General features: G+C 34.9%; 1 protein-coding gene across 2 annotated transcripts; it reads right to left on the bottom strand.

Annotated features, from left to right (window-relative positions):
• Positions 1–1,680: 1,680 nt before the first annotated feature.
• On the bottom strand, positions 1,681–21,484 carry PLRG1 (pleiotropic regulator 1). Of its 2 annotated transcripts, XM_074338415.1 has the most exons (16): positions 21,342–21,460; positions 19,798–19,904; positions 19,437–19,512; positions 18,629–18,771; positions 17,870–17,923; positions 16,915–17,008; positions 16,611–16,698; positions 15,205–15,306; positions 9,640–9,732; positions 7,604–7,753; positions 7,249–7,350; positions 6,630–6,732; positions 5,809–5,917; positions 4,656–4,795; positions 3,967–4,160; positions 1,681–3,409 (listed from the first exon to the last, which is right to left on the bottom strand). In XM_074338415.1, the coding sequence occupies exons 4-16, from the start codon at positions 18,756–18,758 to the stop codon at positions 3,350–3,352; spliced, it is 1,419 nt and encodes a 472-aa protein (XP_074194516.1). In that variant the 5' UTR covers positions 18,759–18,771; positions 19,437–19,512; positions 19,798–19,904; positions 21,342–21,460; the 3' UTR covers positions 1,681–3,349. The 2 variants fall into 2 exon arrangements, with proteins under 2 accessions (XP_074194516.1, XP_019588804.2); XM_019733245.2 differs by lacking the exon at positions 19,437–19,512 and having other exon boundaries at positions 21,342–21,484.
• Between the last annotated feature and the right edge of the window lie 709 nt (positions 21,485–22,193).

Here is a 22,193-nt window from a genome sequence, read left to right as displayed (position 1 = left end):
GCAACCAAATTCTACATCATTCTTATGTAAGTCTGTTGGTTACTTACTTACTGCCAGTCAGCCCCAGGCCGGTCTTCTATCCTCCACTTAGTAATGCTGTGGGGCTGGGAGTCAAAAAAACCACACCATTTCCCAGCCTCTTTTGTCAATTGGCTTCCAGTTATTCTGCTCATAATTTTTCTCCTTATATAAACCAATATAGTGAATTATATTATTTCCTAGTAACGAACCATCTTTACATTCCTAGAATAAACTCCCCTTGGATCTGTTAGACTTTACTAATAGTAATTTCTGCATCGACATCCATAAGCAAGATGAAATCACAATTTCTTTTATTTGTGCTGTATTGGATTTGGGTATCTTTGTTATACTCACACGAAAGCTTTCCTTATTTATCTAGGTCCTGAAAAATTTAAAGGGCATTAGAATTAGTTAGTATTCCATTCTGAAGCTCTATGAGCTTGGTGACGTATACCAGTGGTGAACTTAAGAGGTTCCTCCTTGACAACTGTTTCTATGGTAATGAATCTGGTTAAATTTTCTGTATCTTCTGGAATCACAGAATTTTTTCTTTCATCATTTTACTTGGCTCTTTAAAATAGCATAGAATTGAAGAGAATTGTCTTTTCTTTTCTCCCACTCCCTTTATCATTTTTTTAAATATTTTTAATTGATTTATCTAGTTTATTTTTATACCAAAAAGGCAACATTTAGGTTTATTTTCAAAATCTGTATTTCACTATTTTCTTATTTTTTTATCAACTCCCTTATAAAGTCTCTTCTACTTTTCTAAGAACAATATTTAACACATTTATTTTCATTATTTTTGGAGTCAGTTGAGAGAATGGAAAGCGAGGAAATTACAGAGATGAGGTTATGAAAACTAGTTTTGCTACAAAAGGAGTTAAAAATGGGTGCATACTTAGAAGGGAACATTAGGTCTTTAAGGCAGGCCTATTTATTTAAATACATACATTAAATATGTATTCAAAATAAAACATTTGTTGATGAGAATCATTTGGTTAAAGGGAAGAAAATTATGGTGCCAAGAAAGGGGTTAATCATAGGAGAAAAGTCCTGGAGTAGACGAGAGTGTAAGTCAACAATTGTATATTTGGAGAAGTTGTTCCTAAGTGGGTAGCTCATCCTTTTTCACAGGGGTCCTGGCAGAAGACATTAACTGTGGAAACATGTGTGTGTTCACTGATGGCCCACTTGAGCCATGTGGTCATAAATCAACGGAGTCCAGTTACCATAGCTGTTTCCCTCCGGTGCCTTTTACAGCTTGAGTGTACTTAAGGCATAGGCACAGTAAGAGATTTGGGCTCAATCCAGGGTTGGCGTTCAGCTAAGTAAGAAAGAGAAGGGCACATGCATGAAATTCTGCTTACAATTACATGGGATTCAAGACCATATGTGAACTGTTCGCAAGAGGATTCAAGAACACCGAAATACAGGAGAGCATCCAGGAAGCAGGGAAATGAACTTTTTAAATGCTATTCAGAATTTGTATTTGTACCTAACAAACACAATAGTTGAAACTTGCTAGGCAGGGTAATGGGGGCTATCTTTCTCATCTTGTACTAGTAATTTCTTCTTGGCCTTTGGGGATGGGATACTATTCACATCTTTGATTTTTCTTCTGTTAGAAGGCATATTTGAAGCTCTCAGGGATGCAAGTGTAGTGGGGTTCTTCTTTATTTAAGTTTACAAAATACATGCTTATAGAAAATTAAAACATTATAGAAATATATAAAGCAGATCACGAAAGTTCTCCCATAATTGCACTCCCTCACAAAGCCACTGGTAACAATGTGGTGCTACTTCTCCATTATGTTTTAGAGAATTAACAAGTCATTTTACAAAAAAATGCTTGCACAGCTTTTCTTACATAAGAGCAAAGTTTGAACATCTTATTAGTCCAGACAATCCTCACTCTTAATTGATAGAAATAAACTGCATGAAGGTACCACAATCTATTAAACCAGTCCCTTATTGATAGGACATCTGGGCTAGTTTTAACTATTAAACCACAAAGGTGCAATGAACTTGCTTGTGTACACTTACCGGATTATTCCTATTAGGCAGTTTCCTAGAAATTTCATTTCTAATGAAGTTAGCAAGAGTTCAAGCACTTTCAATATACTCTGGAAAACTATCCACCTAAAGGTTGTAACAATTATACTCCCACCTATAGCATGCAAGATGGGATATATATAATTTGGAAATGCTTATTGAAAATTATGATGCAACTTTTTATTTTGAAGAAAAGAATTTAAATCAGTTGTTCTTGTAACCATATTTTCTAACTACAGAAAGTTTGACAAATCTTGACTGATGGGGAATGAGGATCGGATGGGCAGGGTTTACAAAATTCATTTACCAGAAGGAGGCATAGGTATTAGAAACACTTTTCTATAGTCTTCATGAGACTACAGCCCTTGCTACAGCTTAAAATACTTCTACTGGTATCTCCAGTTATTTGGCTAGGTTTTGATACCTATACTGGCATCCTACTTCTTGTGGAATAAAATCCAAACTCAAAACATGACATTTCCCAACCACCAACCAGCTGTAGTCACTCAACTGCAGCACACAATATTTTGCTCCTAGAACACACCACACTTTCACATGTCTGGTTTCATTCACTGTATGCCTCCTCTTAGAATAGCCTTTTCCTTCTCTGCCCTCTCAAGGCTCAGCTCAAATATCACTTACTATATTAAGTCTTCCACAATCCTCCCAGGAAACATTAATGGTCTTTTCCTCTGTGCTACCCCAGGTTCTATAATAAGCTACTAAACTGGAAGTCTTGGAGGACAGACACATTTTATTTGTCTATTTCCTGAACAGTATCTAGTGCAGAACTTTGCGGGACAGGCACTCAAATACTGTTTGTGGAATAAACATACATAAGTTGAGACTTCAAATCCTTTAATCCCAAATTATCAGTCACAGATAACTAGTTTTCAAAGATTAAAAAAAAAAACTGCTCCCCTCATAACACGTACTATTATAGTAAGCAGTTCTGTAAGTTAAAAAAAAAAAAAGGTATCTTTTAAAAAAAATTGACAAAATATTCTATCTTTAGAATAGTTATATTCAACAAACCTGCATATGCTTCACATCTGCATCTTACTTCCTGGGATCTCAAATTGTTTATTTTAGAAATAAAAAACATAGGGGTGGGGGACAGTTTATTGTAAAATACGAAGCAGCAATGATTCAAGCATGTGAGTTTCTGCTTTATATCCCTAGCCAGAGCACAAATGACTGGATATCCTTATCAATGCCAAACTAAAAAAAAAAAAAAAAAAAGGAAAGGAACCACCAAGAAGACAATGCCACATTAAAATCTCTTTCTCTTGATAATTTCTGGCTTCCAGCTGACTGGATGAGTTTCTTCTGTCTAAAAATAGAAAAGTAAATAAGAAAACAAAGTTATTAGTTTGCTTCATAACTCTAACAAAAATAAGGTATCTATTCTAAATTATATTACTTGGTCTTATATATCTAGCAGTTATTTGACAATTTTAGGAACAATATATAAAACTTTTAGCATTATCTGAATCTAATAAATGATGAATGGGTTCACAAATTCAGTTTATGGTTTTTCATCTCAAATAAAATTGCTATTTAAATATTCTAGTAACACCAAAGCTGTTGCTTCTAGAATTACTATTCACTGCGATCTATTTATTTGCTGTTTTTCTTAGTGCAAGATTTTCCCAGTAACTATAGTAAGGAAAGCTGGAATAAAATTAAAACAATCTATGGATTCGCTGGCATCAATGAAACTAATACAGAAATCTGTGAGCAGATATTACTCAAGATGATGAATACTTTAATACTATAAAGATTATTTTCCCTTCTGAGAATTTCAGTACTTTAAAATGAGAAAACACTTGCAAAATTGGTATGGCTAATTTGTTTTACTTTAAAATGTATGTGACATGGAGAACTTACTGCTGTATCATCCTCTCTGTACACTTTGATGGTTTTATCAGCTTCAGCTGTTAGTAACCGACTTTCAGACTGATCAAAAGCACAAGCAAATATTCCTGATTCACTGTCCAAAGACCCAGGCTGCACAGCTGCATGAACTCTCTGGAAATTGTAGCCGGTTCTCCAGTCCCAAAGATGCATAGTGCCATTGTCAGCTTAAAGGGAAAGATCTAGTTAAACTTGGTATCCCTTCAACAACTCAGCTTGAAAAACACTTATTAAGCACCATCCATTATAAAAGCACCATGGCAATTACTACAGTTATAAAGATACACAAAACACAGGCACTCAAGCTTCTCTGAATGTTGGTTTGTCCACCTTCATTTGTGCTTAATTCAGAATTATAGATCTCAATAAGCACCACAAAATGACATCCAATTCCAGAATACACAACCAAATTTTAGGCAATCCCCAGCATAAATCCCTTAGATTTATCATGTGGGAACTCAAAGAAGGTTGAACTATGAAATATGCCACATGTATTATGAATAAGCATGAATACACATATAAACATTCAAACACACATTAATTAGGCAAGTTCTGCTATAATACTTAGGTGTGATGGCTTAGATATTTTACAAATGTTTATTCATTCACTAAAAGAAAAAGTGACAGATTAAAATACATTTATCATAAGAATCTTATTTTACCTCCAGATACAAGCACTCCATCAGAATTTACTGTCAATGTATTAATAATAGCATTATGACCAGAAAGATTTTGAATGAAACTTCCATCAGGGAATTTCCATTGTTTTATGTTATCTGGAGAACCAGATGCAAATGTGTAACTGAAATAAGATTAAAAACAATTAATGACAGTAAACATGTTAAATAAAATGGTAGAATTAAAGAAGTTTATTATAGTTGTATTTTGCATGTGTACTCACTGATCTATGTAGTTTTAGCAAAATATTATTGTCACACCAAGAGGTAAAAATATCAAGACACTGGTTCCAAGTTAAATAAGATTTTCAAGTTATTTTAAATGTATTTTAAGACCCAGATTAATGTTTTATTCTCCTCTCATTTCCCCAGTGCACTATACTGAGCTAGGGAAATAAGTGTGCAAACTTCACATAAAGAGCAAAGGGTTGTACAACTATTTTGGAGAGAGTGAAGAAGAAGAAATGGAAGGAAAGAAGATAACAGAAGGAGGAGAGAAAAGGAAAGAAACAGGGCAAGAGAAAGGTAGAGAAAGAGAAGGAGGGAGAGGAAGAGAGTGAGGAAGACTGGTGAAGGGAGAAAGCAGGAGAGAGGGAATAAGGGTAACAGAGAGAGGAAGGGAGAGAGAGAAGGAGAGGGAGGAGAGAAAAGACATGAATGCAACCAGAAAAAAGTCAGGGTGATGTGATATGACAAAACAGTAGCTTGGGATACGATGCTCCCCTCTGTGGGTACCCTGACTATAATGCTCATGGTTTCTATTTTTCCTCCATGTATATCAACTCCCCCCTTAAGAATTAAACTATTCTATGTATATCTCAGTGTACAATGACACTTATGTCCAAAACATTAAATCTAGCTACTATTAGCTTCTATTTACATGCAGTTTTTAACCATGATTTATTCATATTGTCTCACTTGACATTATCATTTTTTATCACGTAGAAAACTTTCCTCATCTCATATAGGGCATGAAGAAAAATACTACATAGGGAAAATAAAAAGAAATGCATGTTCATGAGTGGTATAGGCCTGCAAATGACGGTGTCTAAATGTCTACCAAAGTAGTACTAATGCTGGTATTTCTGTACTATACTAAGAATTAAAGAAAAAAGAGAAATTAGGAAAATAAACTTACTGTCTTGGATGTAACACCACAGCCCTGACTGATTTCTTGTGATTTGTTAATGTAACTCTTGTTTTTCCAGCCACCAAATCCCATAATCGTATTGTTGTGTCGTGGCTTCCTATAATGAAAGTACAAACACGTCCCCACAACACAGATCAAGAATACAAAAGTTAAGTACAATAAAACATGAAGTGTTCTTCCATAGACACGTATATACTAAATGAAAGTCATATCAACTCTTGGCTAATTGCTTTGTCCTTCCAAAATTTTAGGCTGGTTTTAAATTTAATTCTTAAAAAAATGTAATAAACCCTTGATGCACTGTTAATAGCTATAACAAATGCAAGTAACAAATAAAACAAATGGAGAGGAACAAGGAAACAACTCAAATGATTTTTCAGTTAATAAAATACATCAAGGTAAAAAATATATACATCAAGGAATTATTTTCTAGTCTTAAAGATCCATTGTTACTAACATTATTTTAAGAAAAACAAGATTCAAAATAGTTCTAACGGTTATTTTTCTCAGGGTATCTTGTCTTCTAACTCTAATTTCCTAGACCAGTAATTTTGATCCTATGAAACAATATTTACTTTATCTAACATCTCCATTTCCTAGTCAGATACTACATGACACTATCTATGACATATTCTATGATATGTAAGAAGTATGAGATAAAATTAATCGAATGAAACGTTACAATAAATTTCAAATGCACACAGAAACACTGTGTACACAATATGAGTCATAGTAAACATGAAAAACATGTGTAATCATAATGCATTCTGACATGAATATATTGTAAACTTGAAAAGTATGGATCGTACCAGTAATAATTTGTGGTTCTGCAGCTTGACACCTCACTGTAGCAACTGCATTTGTATGTCCAGATAATGTGTGTACACTGGCTTTAGTTCTCACATCCCAAATCTATAAAAACACAATAGACATACTGTCAAAGAGAACAGGTATTTGTAACTCAGGCAGGTAACTGAATAAACCCAGGCGGGGAATTTACTGCACAACTGTGCCTGAATGTAATGAATAAAGCACCTTAAGTGAAAGGTAAATTCTAAGCTGGCTGGGGAATGTAGAGAGGAGACAGCTGACAAAACAAAGCTGAAAGATCAGGGGACTGAAAGTCTAAAAATGGGTATAATGGAACTACTGAATGGAACAGCTAATGGACAATAGTTGTGGTGACAGAATGGAATGTGAGAGTGTCACATTTCAGGGCAGCGCATTCCCAATGATAAACATGGTGAGGCCACAGAACTGAAGAGGAAGGTGGAACAACATACAAGTCAAGAAACTGAGGGACCAGGTTACTGGTGGGTCAAGATAACTATCTTTCTCTATCAAACAACACATGACTCCTATACCAAATATGCATACTGTAAGGTGTAACAATATTTACAGAAAAACACAAAGTTCTATTCCATTTACCCGTGCAGTTGAATCTCGACTACAGGTTACCAGCACATCAATTGTTGGGTGCAAATCCAAACCATACACTGCACTTAGATGTCCATGATAGTGCCTTATAACCTACAAATAAAGCAGGAAAGTTAAAATCTCTCTTAGAAAAACAGTGGCTAAACGGGCTCAAATGCATGGTGATGGGAGGAGAACTGACTCTGGGTGGTGAACACACAATGTGATATATAGATGATGTATTACAGAATTGGAAACTTGAAACCTATGTAATTTTACTAACCATTGTCACCCCAATAAATTTTAATTAAAAAAAAGAAAGAAAGAAAAACAGTGACACATTTTAAATCCTTAAATCCAAGCTTACCTTATTATATTCCAGATCCCAGCATTTGACTTGTTTGTCTTCCCCACAGGAGAATAGGTATGGGCTCCTCGAGCTTACTATCACGCCACGCACTGTACTGATGTGCCCAGTTAATGACAGTTTTAGCTTGCCACTAGCCAAGTCCCAGATCTGCAACCGAAGAATATTTAATTTCCATTCTTGTTGATTATTCCAAAGTTTTAGAATCTTGATGTTAAAATTAAGTCTCCAAAGAGAGATATAAACATATAAAAAATTTTTCATTTGCAAAACAACCCCCCAACCACCAAAAAATAAAAGCAGGGTAAAAAGAGAATTAAAAGGTGTGCTCAAACTCGGAAAATATTTGTAAGAGATGACAAAAGGTTAACTTTCTAAAGGATATTATTGGCAACAAAAGTATGAATACCGTGGTATTAAATTAGCCAAGGATGGCAACAACTTAAAAAACCCCTGTGGAAACAGCCTCAGGGTCCATTAATGGATGAATGGATAAAAACATGTGGTATATATACATATAATGGAATATTGTCCAGACATAAAGAACAAAATCTTGCCATTTGCAACAACATGGATGGACCATGAGGGCATTATGTTAAGTAAAGTAAGTCAGAGACGGAAAGACAAATAACACATGATCTCACTGCATGATCTCACTTATATGTAGAATGTACAAAAAAAAAAAAAAACAAACCCTGAAAAACCAAGCTCATAGATACAGAGAATACACTGGTGGTTGCCAGAAGCCAGGGGTAAAATAGGTAGAGAGTCAAAGGGTACAAACTTCCAGTTATAAATTAGTAAGTTATGGGGATGTAATGCATGCCTGGCAACTATGATTAATAATACTGTATTGCATATTTGAAAGTTACTAAGAGATCTTAAAATTTTTATGACAAGAAAAAAAATTGTGTAACTGCACAGTGATGGATGTTAACTAGACTTACTGTGATCATTTCACAATATATATATCAAATCATTGTGTTGTGCACCTGAAACTAACCTAAATATACGTCAATTATAACTGAATAAAAAATTTTAAAACCTTAAAAGTAGCTTTATAAGATTATCAAAAACTTCTACGTCACTAGAAATTTCGTGTATATATACTTTTTAAAAGATTACCCACTTTTGCGTCTCATATTAGTAGATATTTTTAAAGACACACAATTGATAGGCTAAAAAAAGAATCCTTTCATATGCTGCAAGTATCAATGCACCATTTTAGAAAATAATTTATACTTTGGCTGCCGAATTCAAAAATGTTTGACCCATTATTCCATTTCTGGGAATCAATCATAAAATAATTTAAAAGACAGAAAAAGCTCCAGGTACAAAGATTAATTACAGCATTATTTGTGATAGTGAAAGTCAGGAAACTAAAAACTTCAGTCTCCAATAATAGAAAACTAGGTTATAAAATATCTAATGATATAATACCATGGAATCATTTAAAAAGATGTTTGATTTTTTCACAGGGATATATATATATATATATATATATATATATATATATATATATTACCTTTGATACAATGCTAAGTGAAAAAAAGCAGGGTTCAAAATTACATACCAGGCATGATTTTTAAAAGATACATATTTATACACACAGGAAAAAAGGTCAGAAGAAAATGCCCTCATACAAATCCACAGAAATAAATACTAGAAATAAATTCAAATATCTGACAGTGGTAGGATTACATATGGGTCTATGTTCTTTTCTATTTCTCTATATTTTCCACATTTTTTTTTTTTTTAACAGATGAACATGCTTCAATTTTATAACCAGAGAGGAAAAAACTTAAATATCAATTGGTAGGTAGTCAGCATGCAGTGTTTGAAAAAAAACTGTTTAAACATCACTTTCAAACAGATATTTATTAACTGGTACAGATAATAAATTTTACTACATAATCAGGTCTCAGAAATCAGAGGAGCTACAAGAGCAATTCCCACTAGAAGAAATAACTTAAAATAGATAAAATATACATGGCAAACACAAAGTCAGGTTTATTTTTTTCTTCCTTCCTTATTACCTTTATAGTTCTGTCAGCAGATCCAGTAACAAACCACTGATTTCCAGGTTCCACAGCAATACATCGAACCCAACCAAGATGCCCACTGATCACCTGTATTAAAAAAAGGGTAGAATAGCACTACCTGATATCAAACTATACAAAGCTACAGTAATCAAAACAGCATGATACTGGCATAAAGATAAACACAGAGATCAGTGGAACAGAACACAGATCCCAGAAATAAACCCATACCTGTATGGTCATTTCATCTACGACAAAGGAGGCAACAATACTCACTAGGGTAAAGACAGTCTATTTAATAAATGGTGTTGGGAAAACTGGACAGATACATGCAAAAAACATCAAAGTGGACCATGTTCTTAATCAACATATAAGAATAAATTCAAAATGGATTAAAGACTTAGATGTAAGTCCAAAACCATAAAACTCTTAGAAAAAAACATAGGCAGTAAACTCTCTAACATTGCTCTTAGTAGTATTTTTTTTCTAGTATATCTCCTTGGGTAAGGGAAACAAAAGAAAAAATTAAAAAATGGGACTACATCAAACTAAAAAGTTTTTGTACAGCCAAGGAAACCATCAACAAAACTGAAAGACAACCTACTGAACTGGAGAATGTATTTGCCAATGATGCATCTGATACGGAGTTAATATCCAAAATTTATAGAAAACTCATATAACTCAACACCAACAAAACAAACAACCCAATTAAAAAATGGGCAGAGGACCTGAATAGACGTTTCTCTAAATAAGACATACAGATGGCCAATAGACATATGAAAAATGCTCGACACCACTAATCATCAGAGAAATGCAAATAAAAACCACAATGAGAGATATCAATGAGACTGAAGACCCTAAGAATCTTAGTGACTTACTCAGGGACACAGTAGTAAACCTGTCATTCAAATTTACTTCTTGAACTTCCATTCCAAGGCTCTTCCCATTATTATGACTTTTTAAAAACAAAATTAAAGGCAAAACTAAGATAAATAAATGTTCCATTGATTTCAACTAAATATGATAGAAAAATAATCTCAGAAATTAAAGAAGATACAAATAGATGGAAACATATACCATGCTCATGGATAGGAAGAATTAATATAGTTAAAATGTCCATATACTGCCTAAGGCAATATACAGATTCAACGCAATTCCTATCAAACTACCAGGGACATTTTTCACAGAAATATAACATATAATCCTAAAACTTATATGGAATCATAAAAGACCCCAGATAGCCTTGGAAATCCTGAGAAATAAGAACAAAGTGGGAGGTATCACGATACCTGACATCAAATTATACTACAAGGCTTCAGTAATCAAAACAGCATGATGCTGTCATAAAAACAGACACATAGATCTATGGAACAGAATAGAAAGCCCAGAAATAAATCCATGCCTATATGGTTATTTAATCTATGACAATGGAAGCAAGAATTTACACTGGGTAGAGAGAGTCTATACAATAAATAGTGCTGGGAAACCTGGACAGACACATGCAAAAAAAAAATGAAGCTGGACACCTCCTTACACCATATACGAGAATAAATTCAAAATGGATTAAAAACTTAAACGTAAGATCTGAAACCATAAAACTCCTGGAAGAAAATATAGGAAGAAAGTTTATAGACATTACCCGGAGTAATTATTTTTACTGATATATCCCCTCGGGCAAGGGAAGTAAGAGAAGAAATAAACATATGGGATTACGTCAAACTAAAATGTTTTTTCACAGCAATGGAAACCATCAATAAAACAAAAAGAGATCCTACTGAATGGGAGAAGATATTTGTCAATGATATATTGGATAAGGGGTTAATATCCAATATTTACAAAAAACTCATTCAACTCAACACCAAAAAAGAAACAACCCAATTAAAAAATGGGCAGAGGACATGAGACATTTTTCTAAACAGGACATACAGATGGCAAACAAACATAAAAAATGTTCAACCTCACTAATCATTAGAGAAATGCAAATAAAAACCACAGTGAGATACCACCTCACCCCAGTCAAATGGCTATCATCAATATATCAACAAACAAGTGCTGGTGAGGATATGGAGAAAAAGGATCCCTCGTGCACTGCTGGTGAGATTGCAGATTGGTGCAGCCACTATGGAAATCAGTATGGAGGTATCTCAAAAAACTGGAAATGGAACTACCTTATGACCCAGCAATTCCACTCTATCCAGAGAAGTCCAAAACATTAATTCGAAAAATTTTATGCACCCCTGTGTTTATTGCAGCACTATTCACAATAGCCAAGACATGGAAATAACCGAAATGTCCATCGGTAGATGATTGGATTAAGAAAATGTGGTACATTTATACAATGGAGTATTACTCGGCCATAAAGAAGAATGAAATCTTACCATTTGCAATGATATGAATGGACCTAGAGAACATTATGCTAAGTGAAATAAGTCAGACAGAGAAAGACAAATACCTTATGATCTCACTTATATGCAGAGTCTAAAAAATAGAATAAATGAACAAACTAATCAGAAACAGTCTCAGAGATAGAGGAAAAACTGAGGGTTCCCAGATGTGGGGGGTAGGGATGAGGGGGAAGGTGAGGGGATTAAAAAGCAAATCAGTAACCACAAGATAGCCACGGGGATACAAAAGCCATCATGTTGTAAAGATTTTGTAGGGTATCCAATGGACACTTATCTTACTAGAGAGACCACTTTAGGGACGGTGTAGATGTCTGATAACTGCACTGTACACCTGAAGCTGAATAATAATGAATGTCAACTATAATCACATATATATGTATTTGTGTATCTACCTACCTACCTACCTACCTACCTACCTATCTATTCACAAGAAGTGGAGTACGGCATCTAAGGAATAGAGACAGTGGAAATGTAATGGCTGTATGCGGTATCAGAGGGGTAGTAGATTGGGGGAGGGGAGTTATCACTTTGAGGGGTATAAATGATAAATGTCTAACTATTACATTGCTTTGTACACTTGAAACTAATTATAAAAAAACAAAAAAAAGTTGGAAGTGTACTTTAAACAGAATTTTATATCATGCTTTTTATCTTTATGTTATAATTGGGAAGACAATATATACGCCTTTTAATTAAAAATAAAATTTGTGAACAAGCAAAAAAAAAAAGAAAAATAATCTCTCATGACTTCTTATGGAAGCCTAATTGAAATAGCCAAATTATCTGTTGATTTATTTACTCTTTTTCATTGAATAAATACAACTGAGAAGAATCTTTCAAAATGGGTAAATTATTCTTAAGAATTGTTTTAGGTGTAAATATCAGATAGAATTTTGAATCCATTCTATTCCTTTCAGCTACCACAACTTAGTTACCCAGATTTACATGCAAAATAAACAGCATAATGTCATCAATTTGAATAAGTTTCTATATTCTCACAAACAATGTAGGAGTGATACCATAAATATCAATAACCAATAAGAAACTGGTATTAATATCTCAGTTTTTGGTCTGTCTCTGTGTTTGAGAAAACCATTCTTAAAAGACTCCAAGTTTGGGGAAGGTCATGACTTTGTGCTTGTTTTTGTTAGCTATCCCATAGTTATAATTTTAGTAATGACTTACAAATTGTTTTTTAAGTATGAATTACCCCGTTGGTTAAGAGTATCCCATTTTTGGGCAGAGGACCTGAATAGATATTTCTCCAAAGAGGACACACAGACGGCCAATAGACATATGAAAAGATGTTCAACATCATTAATCATTACAGAAATACAAATTAAAACCACAATATTACTTCACACCTGTCAGAATGAGTATCATCAAAAACAAGAAACATCAAGTGTTGGCAAGGATGTGGAGAAAAGGGAACCCTTGTGCACTGTTAGTGGGATTGCAAATTGGTGCAGCCACTATGGAAAATGGTTTGAAGGTTCTTCAAAAAATTAAAAATAGAACTATCATATGACCCAGCAATTCCACTTCTGGGTATTTATCTGAAGAAATCCAAAACACTAACTTGGAAAGATATATGCACCCCTACGTTCACTGCAGCATTATTTACAATAGCTGAGATATGGAAGCAACCTAAGTGCCTATCAATAGATGGATGGATAAAGAAGATGTGATACATATATACGATGGACAATTAGCAATTAAGAAAATGAAATCTTACCACTGGTGACAACATAGATGGACCTAAAGCATATTATGCTAAGTGAAATAAGTCAGAGAAAGACAAATATCATATGATCTCACTTTTATGTGGGATCTAAAGAACAAAATAAATAACAAAAAACCAAAACAGAAACAGACTTATAGATACAGAGAACAAACTGATGGTTACCAGATTGGAAGAGGGTTATGGGGCTGGGTAAAAAAGGTGAAGGGATTAAGAAGTACAAATTGGTGGTAGTTACAAAATAGTCATGGGAATGTAAAGTAAAGCACAGTAACTATGTATAGTGCCAGGTGGGTACCAGACTAATGGGACAGATCACTTTATAAATTATATAAATGTCTCACCACTATGCTGTACACTTGAAACTAACATAATAGTGAATATCAACTGTAATTGAAAAATAAAAAAATAAATTTAAAAAGGTGGGATGGGCAGACATGTAACTTTAGGTCATTCAATTTCAACTCTTTACACATAAGTTAAAGTTTATTCAAGTTTGAATTGCCCCTCCCCACATCTTCAAATAATAAGATTACAAGATGACTTGACAATTAGATTTTAAAGTATTAAATTACCTTTAATCCGTGAATGAATACACAAATTGTGGTGTATCTACACAATGGAATACTGCTATTCAGCAACAAAAAAGGAATGTATTAATACTGGCAACAACTTGGATGAATCTCAAAGGCATTAAGCTGAGTGAAGGAAGTCAGTCTCAAAAGTTACATGGTGAATGATTCCATTTATACGACAAAATTGAAAAGACACAACTATAGTGATGGGAAACAAATCAATGGTTGCCAGGTTTGCAGAAGGGAACAGCTATAAAAAAAAATAGCACGGGAGTGGTTTTTGAGTCAACGTAACTTCTATTTCCTGTAATAGTGATTACCCAAACCAAACCTACATATGTCTCTATTAAATTGATTAGATCTGTACCAAAAGAAAATCTCTTCTACTAAAAAGTAAAATTTAACATATATATTAAATTACGTGTAGCTGTACTTTTCCTACTACATACATTTTATTTTAGATCTGGAACATTTGAATCATTTCAATTTACTATAATTGACAAGATGATCAGTAGGTCCAAAGAAATGTCCTAATATATTGGTTTTCTCTCTCGGCCTCCACATTAAATAGCTCACTTTCTTAAATTTATTTCGTCTGTTCTTCACATTCAGTAGCCTTCTATCAATATTTTATACAAAATACAAGCACAGCTTTTATTTAAAGAAGTCTCCTTCCCAGGATCTTTTCAGATAGTGCCTAAGCCCCTTCTCCCATTCCATCTCAGATCACTTTATGAGTTCTCACATTCACTCCTTTTCCTCCTTATTCTATTACTCAGATCATCAACTGGAAAGCAGTGATCGTGTTTCATGTAGTGGAATAATATACAGATTCACTCACCCTGTAGAGTTTCCATGGTGGGTGCCACTGGGGTTTTGGCATTGTAGGGGCTTTTTTAGCCATCAGTGCAGAGTTCTTGGCATTACCACCCTCCATAACAGCCTGGAGATGGAACAGATCACATTATTATTAACTTTTTGGGTTACCAATTCAAAAATGGAAATTCAAAGGGATTTATGAAAGTGTTTTACCTTATATAAAGAGCAAAGGACAGCTAAAAATGTTTGCATAATTAGAAAATGAATCTAAAACTTCTGAACAGAACAATATTTTCTGCGTGTTAATTTTAACAAGCAATTCAAAATCTCAGAGAGGCAGAATACTAAAGTTAAGAGCACATACCACTGTGCATGAGTTGGAAACCCAGCTCTGCCAATTACTACTAGCTGATTGACCTTCGGTAAAAATTATGAACCTCTGTGCCTCGTTTTTAAAATAAGAGTGCCTACCTCCTACCGTTATTATGAAGATGAACAATAGTAAAACACTCTGTGTAAGCTCCTATTATTATTCAAGTGAGTAAGCAGATTAATGCCAATGCCTTTCATTGTCGTATTTTAACATCATTGATTTAATATTACAAAAGAATGACTGATAATTCCTTTATCTTCCCCCAAAATATATTGATACTAGTTTAAAAGGTATTCTAGCTGATATGTGATCTACTGTCAGCATCCATCTAAAAATTACTTAAACCCATAAAGTTTCTACCCTTAAGAAGCTAACATTACTTCCTCCTAAGGAGGCAGAAGGCCTGGGCAGAGAGACTTGCGAATGGAGGCTAAAAAAGAAATGTGAGAGGACTACAAATTCATTTACTCCATAAAGCCAAATCAACTGCGAAATTGAAAAAATAAAGCCTACACTTATTTCAAGTGACAGCATATTTTCAATTATTCTTTCTCTAACTATTTCACCAATAACAATAGCTGCTGCCATTTACTTATAAAAACTTATGTATTTCTAAATGTTCATTTATATAACACTAGTGTATAGCCCATGAAATTAAAATACTAACAGCACTCAACTCCAACTGTATAAATCAACTTAAGAGTTTAATTTTAAGGTTTTATACCTGAAACAAATTTCAGAATATACTCCTTATATTTTTAATAGTGGATAATAAAGAGCAACATCACATTATCTTCATCATAATAAATATTATGTACAATATGTAAGTAGACACAGAATTAACAGAATTTTAATCTAAAAATCATGTCAATTCACTAGCAACTTAAAATTTAGGGCTATGAAATAGTAACAATTAGCTCAGGGTGCTGTTCAACAATTCCAAAACATGTTCATTTATTTAAAAATTAAGGGAAGACTCTTGAGATGAAGGGAAATAAGGCCACCTGTTCCAAAAGGTAGAAACCTGCAGCGTGATTTGACACAGGGAAACCTACCGAAGTCATTCCTGCAGGCTGCGAACGGTCAGAGGCCCCAGGAAGTCGGTATTCACCTCCAGCAGGTGCACTGCGGTTTGCATCAACCCTGAAGCAAAAAACATCACATCTCAGTATGTAATGCCTTCAGTCATGTGTTCTGCAGAACAAACTTTATATGTTAAATTTCTGTAAGCACTGGTAAAGAAAAATGTCATGTAATAATTATAAAAAGACAAATTTAAAAATGAGATAAAATGTGAACAGTGAATTATGCTTTCAAAATCATCATCATTAGATAATATTTGACGAGCATATTTCATACCTGGCCTGAGCAGAAGGTAATGCCACAGCTAAGGACTGTGCAGCTGATTCACTTGGCATTCTTTGGATCTTAGTATCTGCTGTTAAAGCAACCCCTGTTTTAAAAAAAAAAAAAAAATCAAAACAAACAAAAAATAATTCCTTTTAGTGGCTCTCTTTGTTTTCATTTGCATGCATTTAAAATAAACTACTGGAGGAAAATACAGCAAGAAGGTGATTATCTCCTGGTGGTGACATTACAAGAACTGATTATGTTTTGCATGTTTTTTGTCACTAACATTTTTACAACAAATACTGCTTAACAACACGTAACTCAAATTTGATTTAATCACAAGCAGCCTGATATTAACAAAGCACAAGATAGAGAAGTTAAATTTCTATACTCTTGGGATATTGCCATTATACATAAAATTAAGCAGTTCCCCAAATATTAACAGAATGTTTCAAAGAATAAATGTAAATTACTACAAGAAGCACTGATTCGCCTATACTTTCAATATGGTGAATTCTGTCTTCCAAAATAGATATTCTAAGCTTTTTATCCTCTACTTTTGTTATACTGACCGCTCCATTTGTGTGCCAATTCCTCTACACACACACCCAGGTAACATTTCTATCACAACTGCTTCTATACTAACACTTCTAGCATCACTTTTATAAGCTTAGTGACATTTACGTGTCTGTCTAAACCTCCAAATAATAAGCTTGTCTTACCCTGGGGCAGTCTTATTGACTACAAATTCCTAGCATGGTGCCTGAAAAAATATAGGTGCTCATGAATGTTTGCCCAATGAATGCATATGACACTAAGTATTCGCTAATTATCATCTAAAAAGCTGGATGTTGGGCTATTAAGCTTATCTTGTATTTTACAGGCAACGGGAATCATATTATTAGTTTATTCATGGAAATACATGTGACAATAAGACATTTTCAATATGTAACAGCTCACTTACCAGGTCCAGGAGGATAGGGATGTGTACCCGTCACCAAATATTCAACTTCTTGTCCTTAAAAAATACAAGAGAAATTCATCAATTGCAAAATTTATCTTATGTACCATACTAGTACATACTAGTACATTTCTTTTAATGAATTAAGTAATTTTAACTTATCAACTGGATTTCTAAAATTTTCATAAATAAACCCAAACTTCAAAAGTAAAGCTGAGCATTTTTTTTGTTTTTGACTTCTGAAGACCATGTACATAGTGATTTCCTTGACCATTTGCTGACATGATGTCGAGAAAACTTGTGCATTTGCTACATAACAATCGTGTGTAGAGGTCACCCTATAAAGTAATAATTCACTCTGATTTTTCTTTTAAGCAAATGGTTTCCCTGTGGAATCTTGAATTATCTTTATTCACTACAATTTCAGTATTTATAATCTTTCTGAATTATAGTCTAAAGAGATAGATGGTCTCCCCACAAATCAGGAATTTTTGCACTCTAACCATCTCAATATCCTAAGAGTTTCTGCCATTATACTACCACTTTTATTTTTACTTCCTGTAAGACTAAAACCCACCAACCAGTACGTATCTCACTCACTATTCCAATGAGGAAATCCAGACTTCCATCATAATACTAGTGGTGTTAAAATACGTTCTGGCTCTAATTAGTCTTCCACCAAGAGGGGCACTAATAAAATATTTCATTTATTTTTAAAAATTCACATGTAAGTTCTGGCATTTCTGACAATGCCACACTCACCTTGATTGGCAGGATATTGTTTATGACCATATGAATCCGATGCATTCTGAGGGCCCTTCTCTTTAAAATTTTCTTTCGAAGTAGGCATATGCAACACAGGACCATACTCATTCCTCAGCTTGATTGCCATTTTTCGTTTGTGACTATTTAAAACAGTTATAAACAAAAGAATGTATTTTTCAGTACTTCAAATATAGTCACCAAAATAAGTATATTCACAGATAGACAGGAAACAAGTACTTAAATAGCTTAAGTTTGCCTAATTATGTAGAAAAAGTTTCTATGAAGATTTTCAACATTTTAAAAAGCTCAAAATTTCCAAGTACATTTCCACACTTTTATTCACAACCCACCACACAGAGTCCATTAAGTCTAAGAAATATTTTAGTTTGTTAATCGATAAATATAAAACCTTTCATGATGAGTTATCAAGGGTCTAACTGATTTTAAAATAGAAACAAATATATCTTTTTAAAAAATCCTCAGAATCAATACTTTCCTTCAAATGTCTAAATACAAAAATACAGTAAAAGTTTCTACAATAACGTTTACTAGATATTTCGAAGGTTAGAAATGATCGAAATACTTAATTAGCTCAATATTTTAAAAAGAAATGCACTTATTATACTGTTTTCAAGAATAGCCTACTTTACAAATTAAATATAAATGCTTGTTTGAGGAATTAAGTAGACTTTAAAAGAAGGGTGAAGAACAAAGAAGGAACACTGCACATAATGCAATCCTAGACTGGAGCTGGAGATGTAGAACCAAAAATATGCCACCACTCAAAAATCTTCATCATACTAACGAGAAAAGATGGGAGTAGAAGTACTGGCCAGGTACAATTTCAGCTCAGCAAGGCTCTGAGAGCAGCGGGAGGGAAGCTGAAAGCACATACAAAGTGATTGATTATAAAATAAAATACCTAAATGGGACTCTCCTAATTACTGGGTATTTGTAAAATGCAATTAATTAATTAATTAAGTAATTAACTAATTAATGTAAAAGGCCAAAAAAATTAAATCAGCTTAAGTTACTCCACTCATTACTGAATAGATATTCTGCGAGTGTTAGTGTTATTCACTAAACTCTCAAGGTCCCCCTCTCTCTGCTCTCTTCCCCCAATTTTAGTTTAAAAATTCTAGCAATTGAAAAGGAACTATACCTACCTCTCTTCATCCAAAGGCACGGGTTTTCCATTATCAGCTACAAACATGTCATGGGTCCTCTTCAACGACCTGAACACAAGTGTATGCACAGAATGTTTCTGTACTTCCTAGAAAGAAAGAGTGTAATTACATATCTAGCCACAGACTACACATATCAAACCTAAATTAAAGTCAAATTGTCATTTCGTTGTGCGTTTAAATATATCAAAATCTTTGCACCACTCACCACAGCTATTTGTAGCAAGCTACAGCAGTCAAGTTCAGAGAAGAGGAGGAAGCTCCCCTTTTTTGCTAGAACCCCAAGTATACCAACTGAGATTAGTCATTTATTCAATAAAAGTTTACTGAGCTACTATGTGTCTGGTAGGTATTGTATCTGGTAGGTATTGGGCTGGAAGCTAACAATAGAACGATAAAAAGACGGTCATGGTCGCTGTGCTCAAGATGAAACAGACAAATAAAAATAAGCAAAATAACTCCACATGTTGGTAAGTACTGTGAAGAAAAGAGGCAAGGGACTGAGAGAGTGGGGCAAAAACAGGATAGTTACGTAAGATCTTTCTGCGGTGCTATTTAAGCAGAAAGGGTGTTAGCCTTGCACAGAAAAGAGGTAAGAACAATGCCGGCAGAACGAAAACACCATGTACAAAGGTATTCAGTAACAGAAAAAATGCCAGGAGGGGCAGAACAATTGTATATATTCGGTGAGAGGGTGAGTTATGATGCAAGATGAGGTTGCTAGGGTAGACATGGTCCAGATCTAGTTAGGGTGTTTTTTTTTTTAAGACCATTATAGCAGTCTGCATTTTTGTTCTAGCAGCATAGGGCCAGTAAAGGGTTTTAAGCAAGAAAAGCAGGACCAACTTACATTTTTAAATAGATTAACTTGTGTACGTGTGTGTGTGTGTGTGTGTGTGTGAGAGAGAGAGAGAGAGAGAGAGAGAGAGAGAGATGGAAGGAGACCAGTTGGGAACCAACGCAACTGTCGAGATGAAAGATGAGGTTGGTCTGAATCACGGTGATGGCAGTGGGTATGGACAAAAGTCAAGAAATAGCTCTGAGAAAAGACAGACAAGACTTGCTAACAGAATGGTTGTTCAAGCTAGGCAGAGATGCAAAAATTCAAGAACGGGAAATTTTCCTGGGGAAGAGCTACAAGAAGAGACAAAGTCCACCCCGGAGAAAACCGCCAGGCTCTCAGAACAGACTCACTGACACTACCCCGCAGGCGGCGCGCACGGGGGTCGAACAGCGACAGAAGCCCCGCCTCCGAGGGCCGTGCCCGGCGCAAGTGCCCAAGGGTTAAACACGGAGTGGAGGCGTTATCTTAGGCTTCCCGCCCGGGCGGAACCTCCAATTCGTGCTCTCATCCCCTGAAAAGCCTCTCTCTCTCCCTGAAAACCTACAGAGACTCCCTGGCCTCGGCCACACAGCCTCCCCTAGCAGCTTCTACTCTCCCCAGACTCCCCTCGATCCCCCGTGCCTGTCGCCAAAGGAAAACAGCCCAGGAGCAAACTACTCCTCAGTACCAAACGTCACTTTACCTCAACCATGATGCTGCCGTGTATTGCACCGCTCTGGCAGGAAAGATAACTAATCACCAACAGAGAAACCGCCGCCACAACAGCAGCCTCTTCCGGAATCGGGCGCCCTGACGCCGGATGTGACGCAGCTCCGCACGTTGCGCGCTGGTCCCCCGCAGGCTTCCTGGGGTGGAGGCGCGAGCGTTTTTACCCTCCGGGTCGCCTCTGGGGCAGAGTCTCGGGTCTGCGGAGCGGAGGCTCCGGGAACACGTGTTTTGCTAGGTATACAGAAAAATGGACGGAATTGGACATTTTCAAACTTGAATAGACAAACATTTCACTGGCTCTGCTTGTTCCTTAGCCATAATCAATACTTTGAGGAGGGGGTGTGCAGTCTATCAAAAGCATAGCAATGTGAATGGATCATCCCATTTAGAAATGTATTAATTTAAATTAATTAAACACATTAAAGTCATACCTGAAAATGCAGTCATCTCTGAATTTGAGTGTAAGTTTTGCCTAAGAACTGATTTTCTCTAACAGTGGTCACTGATGGTAGGGCTTGCAAGGAAATATCATCATTACAAAATACATACTGTGCTAGTGACACTAAATCTTGTAACTATAAAGACAGTAATAACTATACAAAAGAACATGATTTTAAATGACAATAAAATTATAGAAATAGAAGCAAGATTCTAATATGTCTATGGCAATATAGTAACTGTCTATTTGGGTCTGTTAGCTTGTTAGTTAATATTCCTGAAAAATATTGTAAGCCCAGACTCGTAAAAACATTGTAATGATTGAGGTAGATTGGACGAGATTATGCTCCTTTTGAAAAGCTCTCTTAAATTTACAGAATTATATTAT

Source organism: Rhinolophus sinicus, linkage group LG07 (genome assembly GCF_036562045.2).
Source record: "Rhinolophus sinicus isolate RSC01 linkage group LG07, ASM3656204v1, whole genome shotgun sequence".
NCBI classification, from domain to species: Eukaryota; Metazoa; Chordata; class Mammalia; order Chiroptera; family Rhinolophidae; genus Rhinolophus; species Rhinolophus sinicus.
Note: the sequence above shows the minus strand (reverse complement) of the source record. Positions and strands in the feature narration are given on the sequence as shown.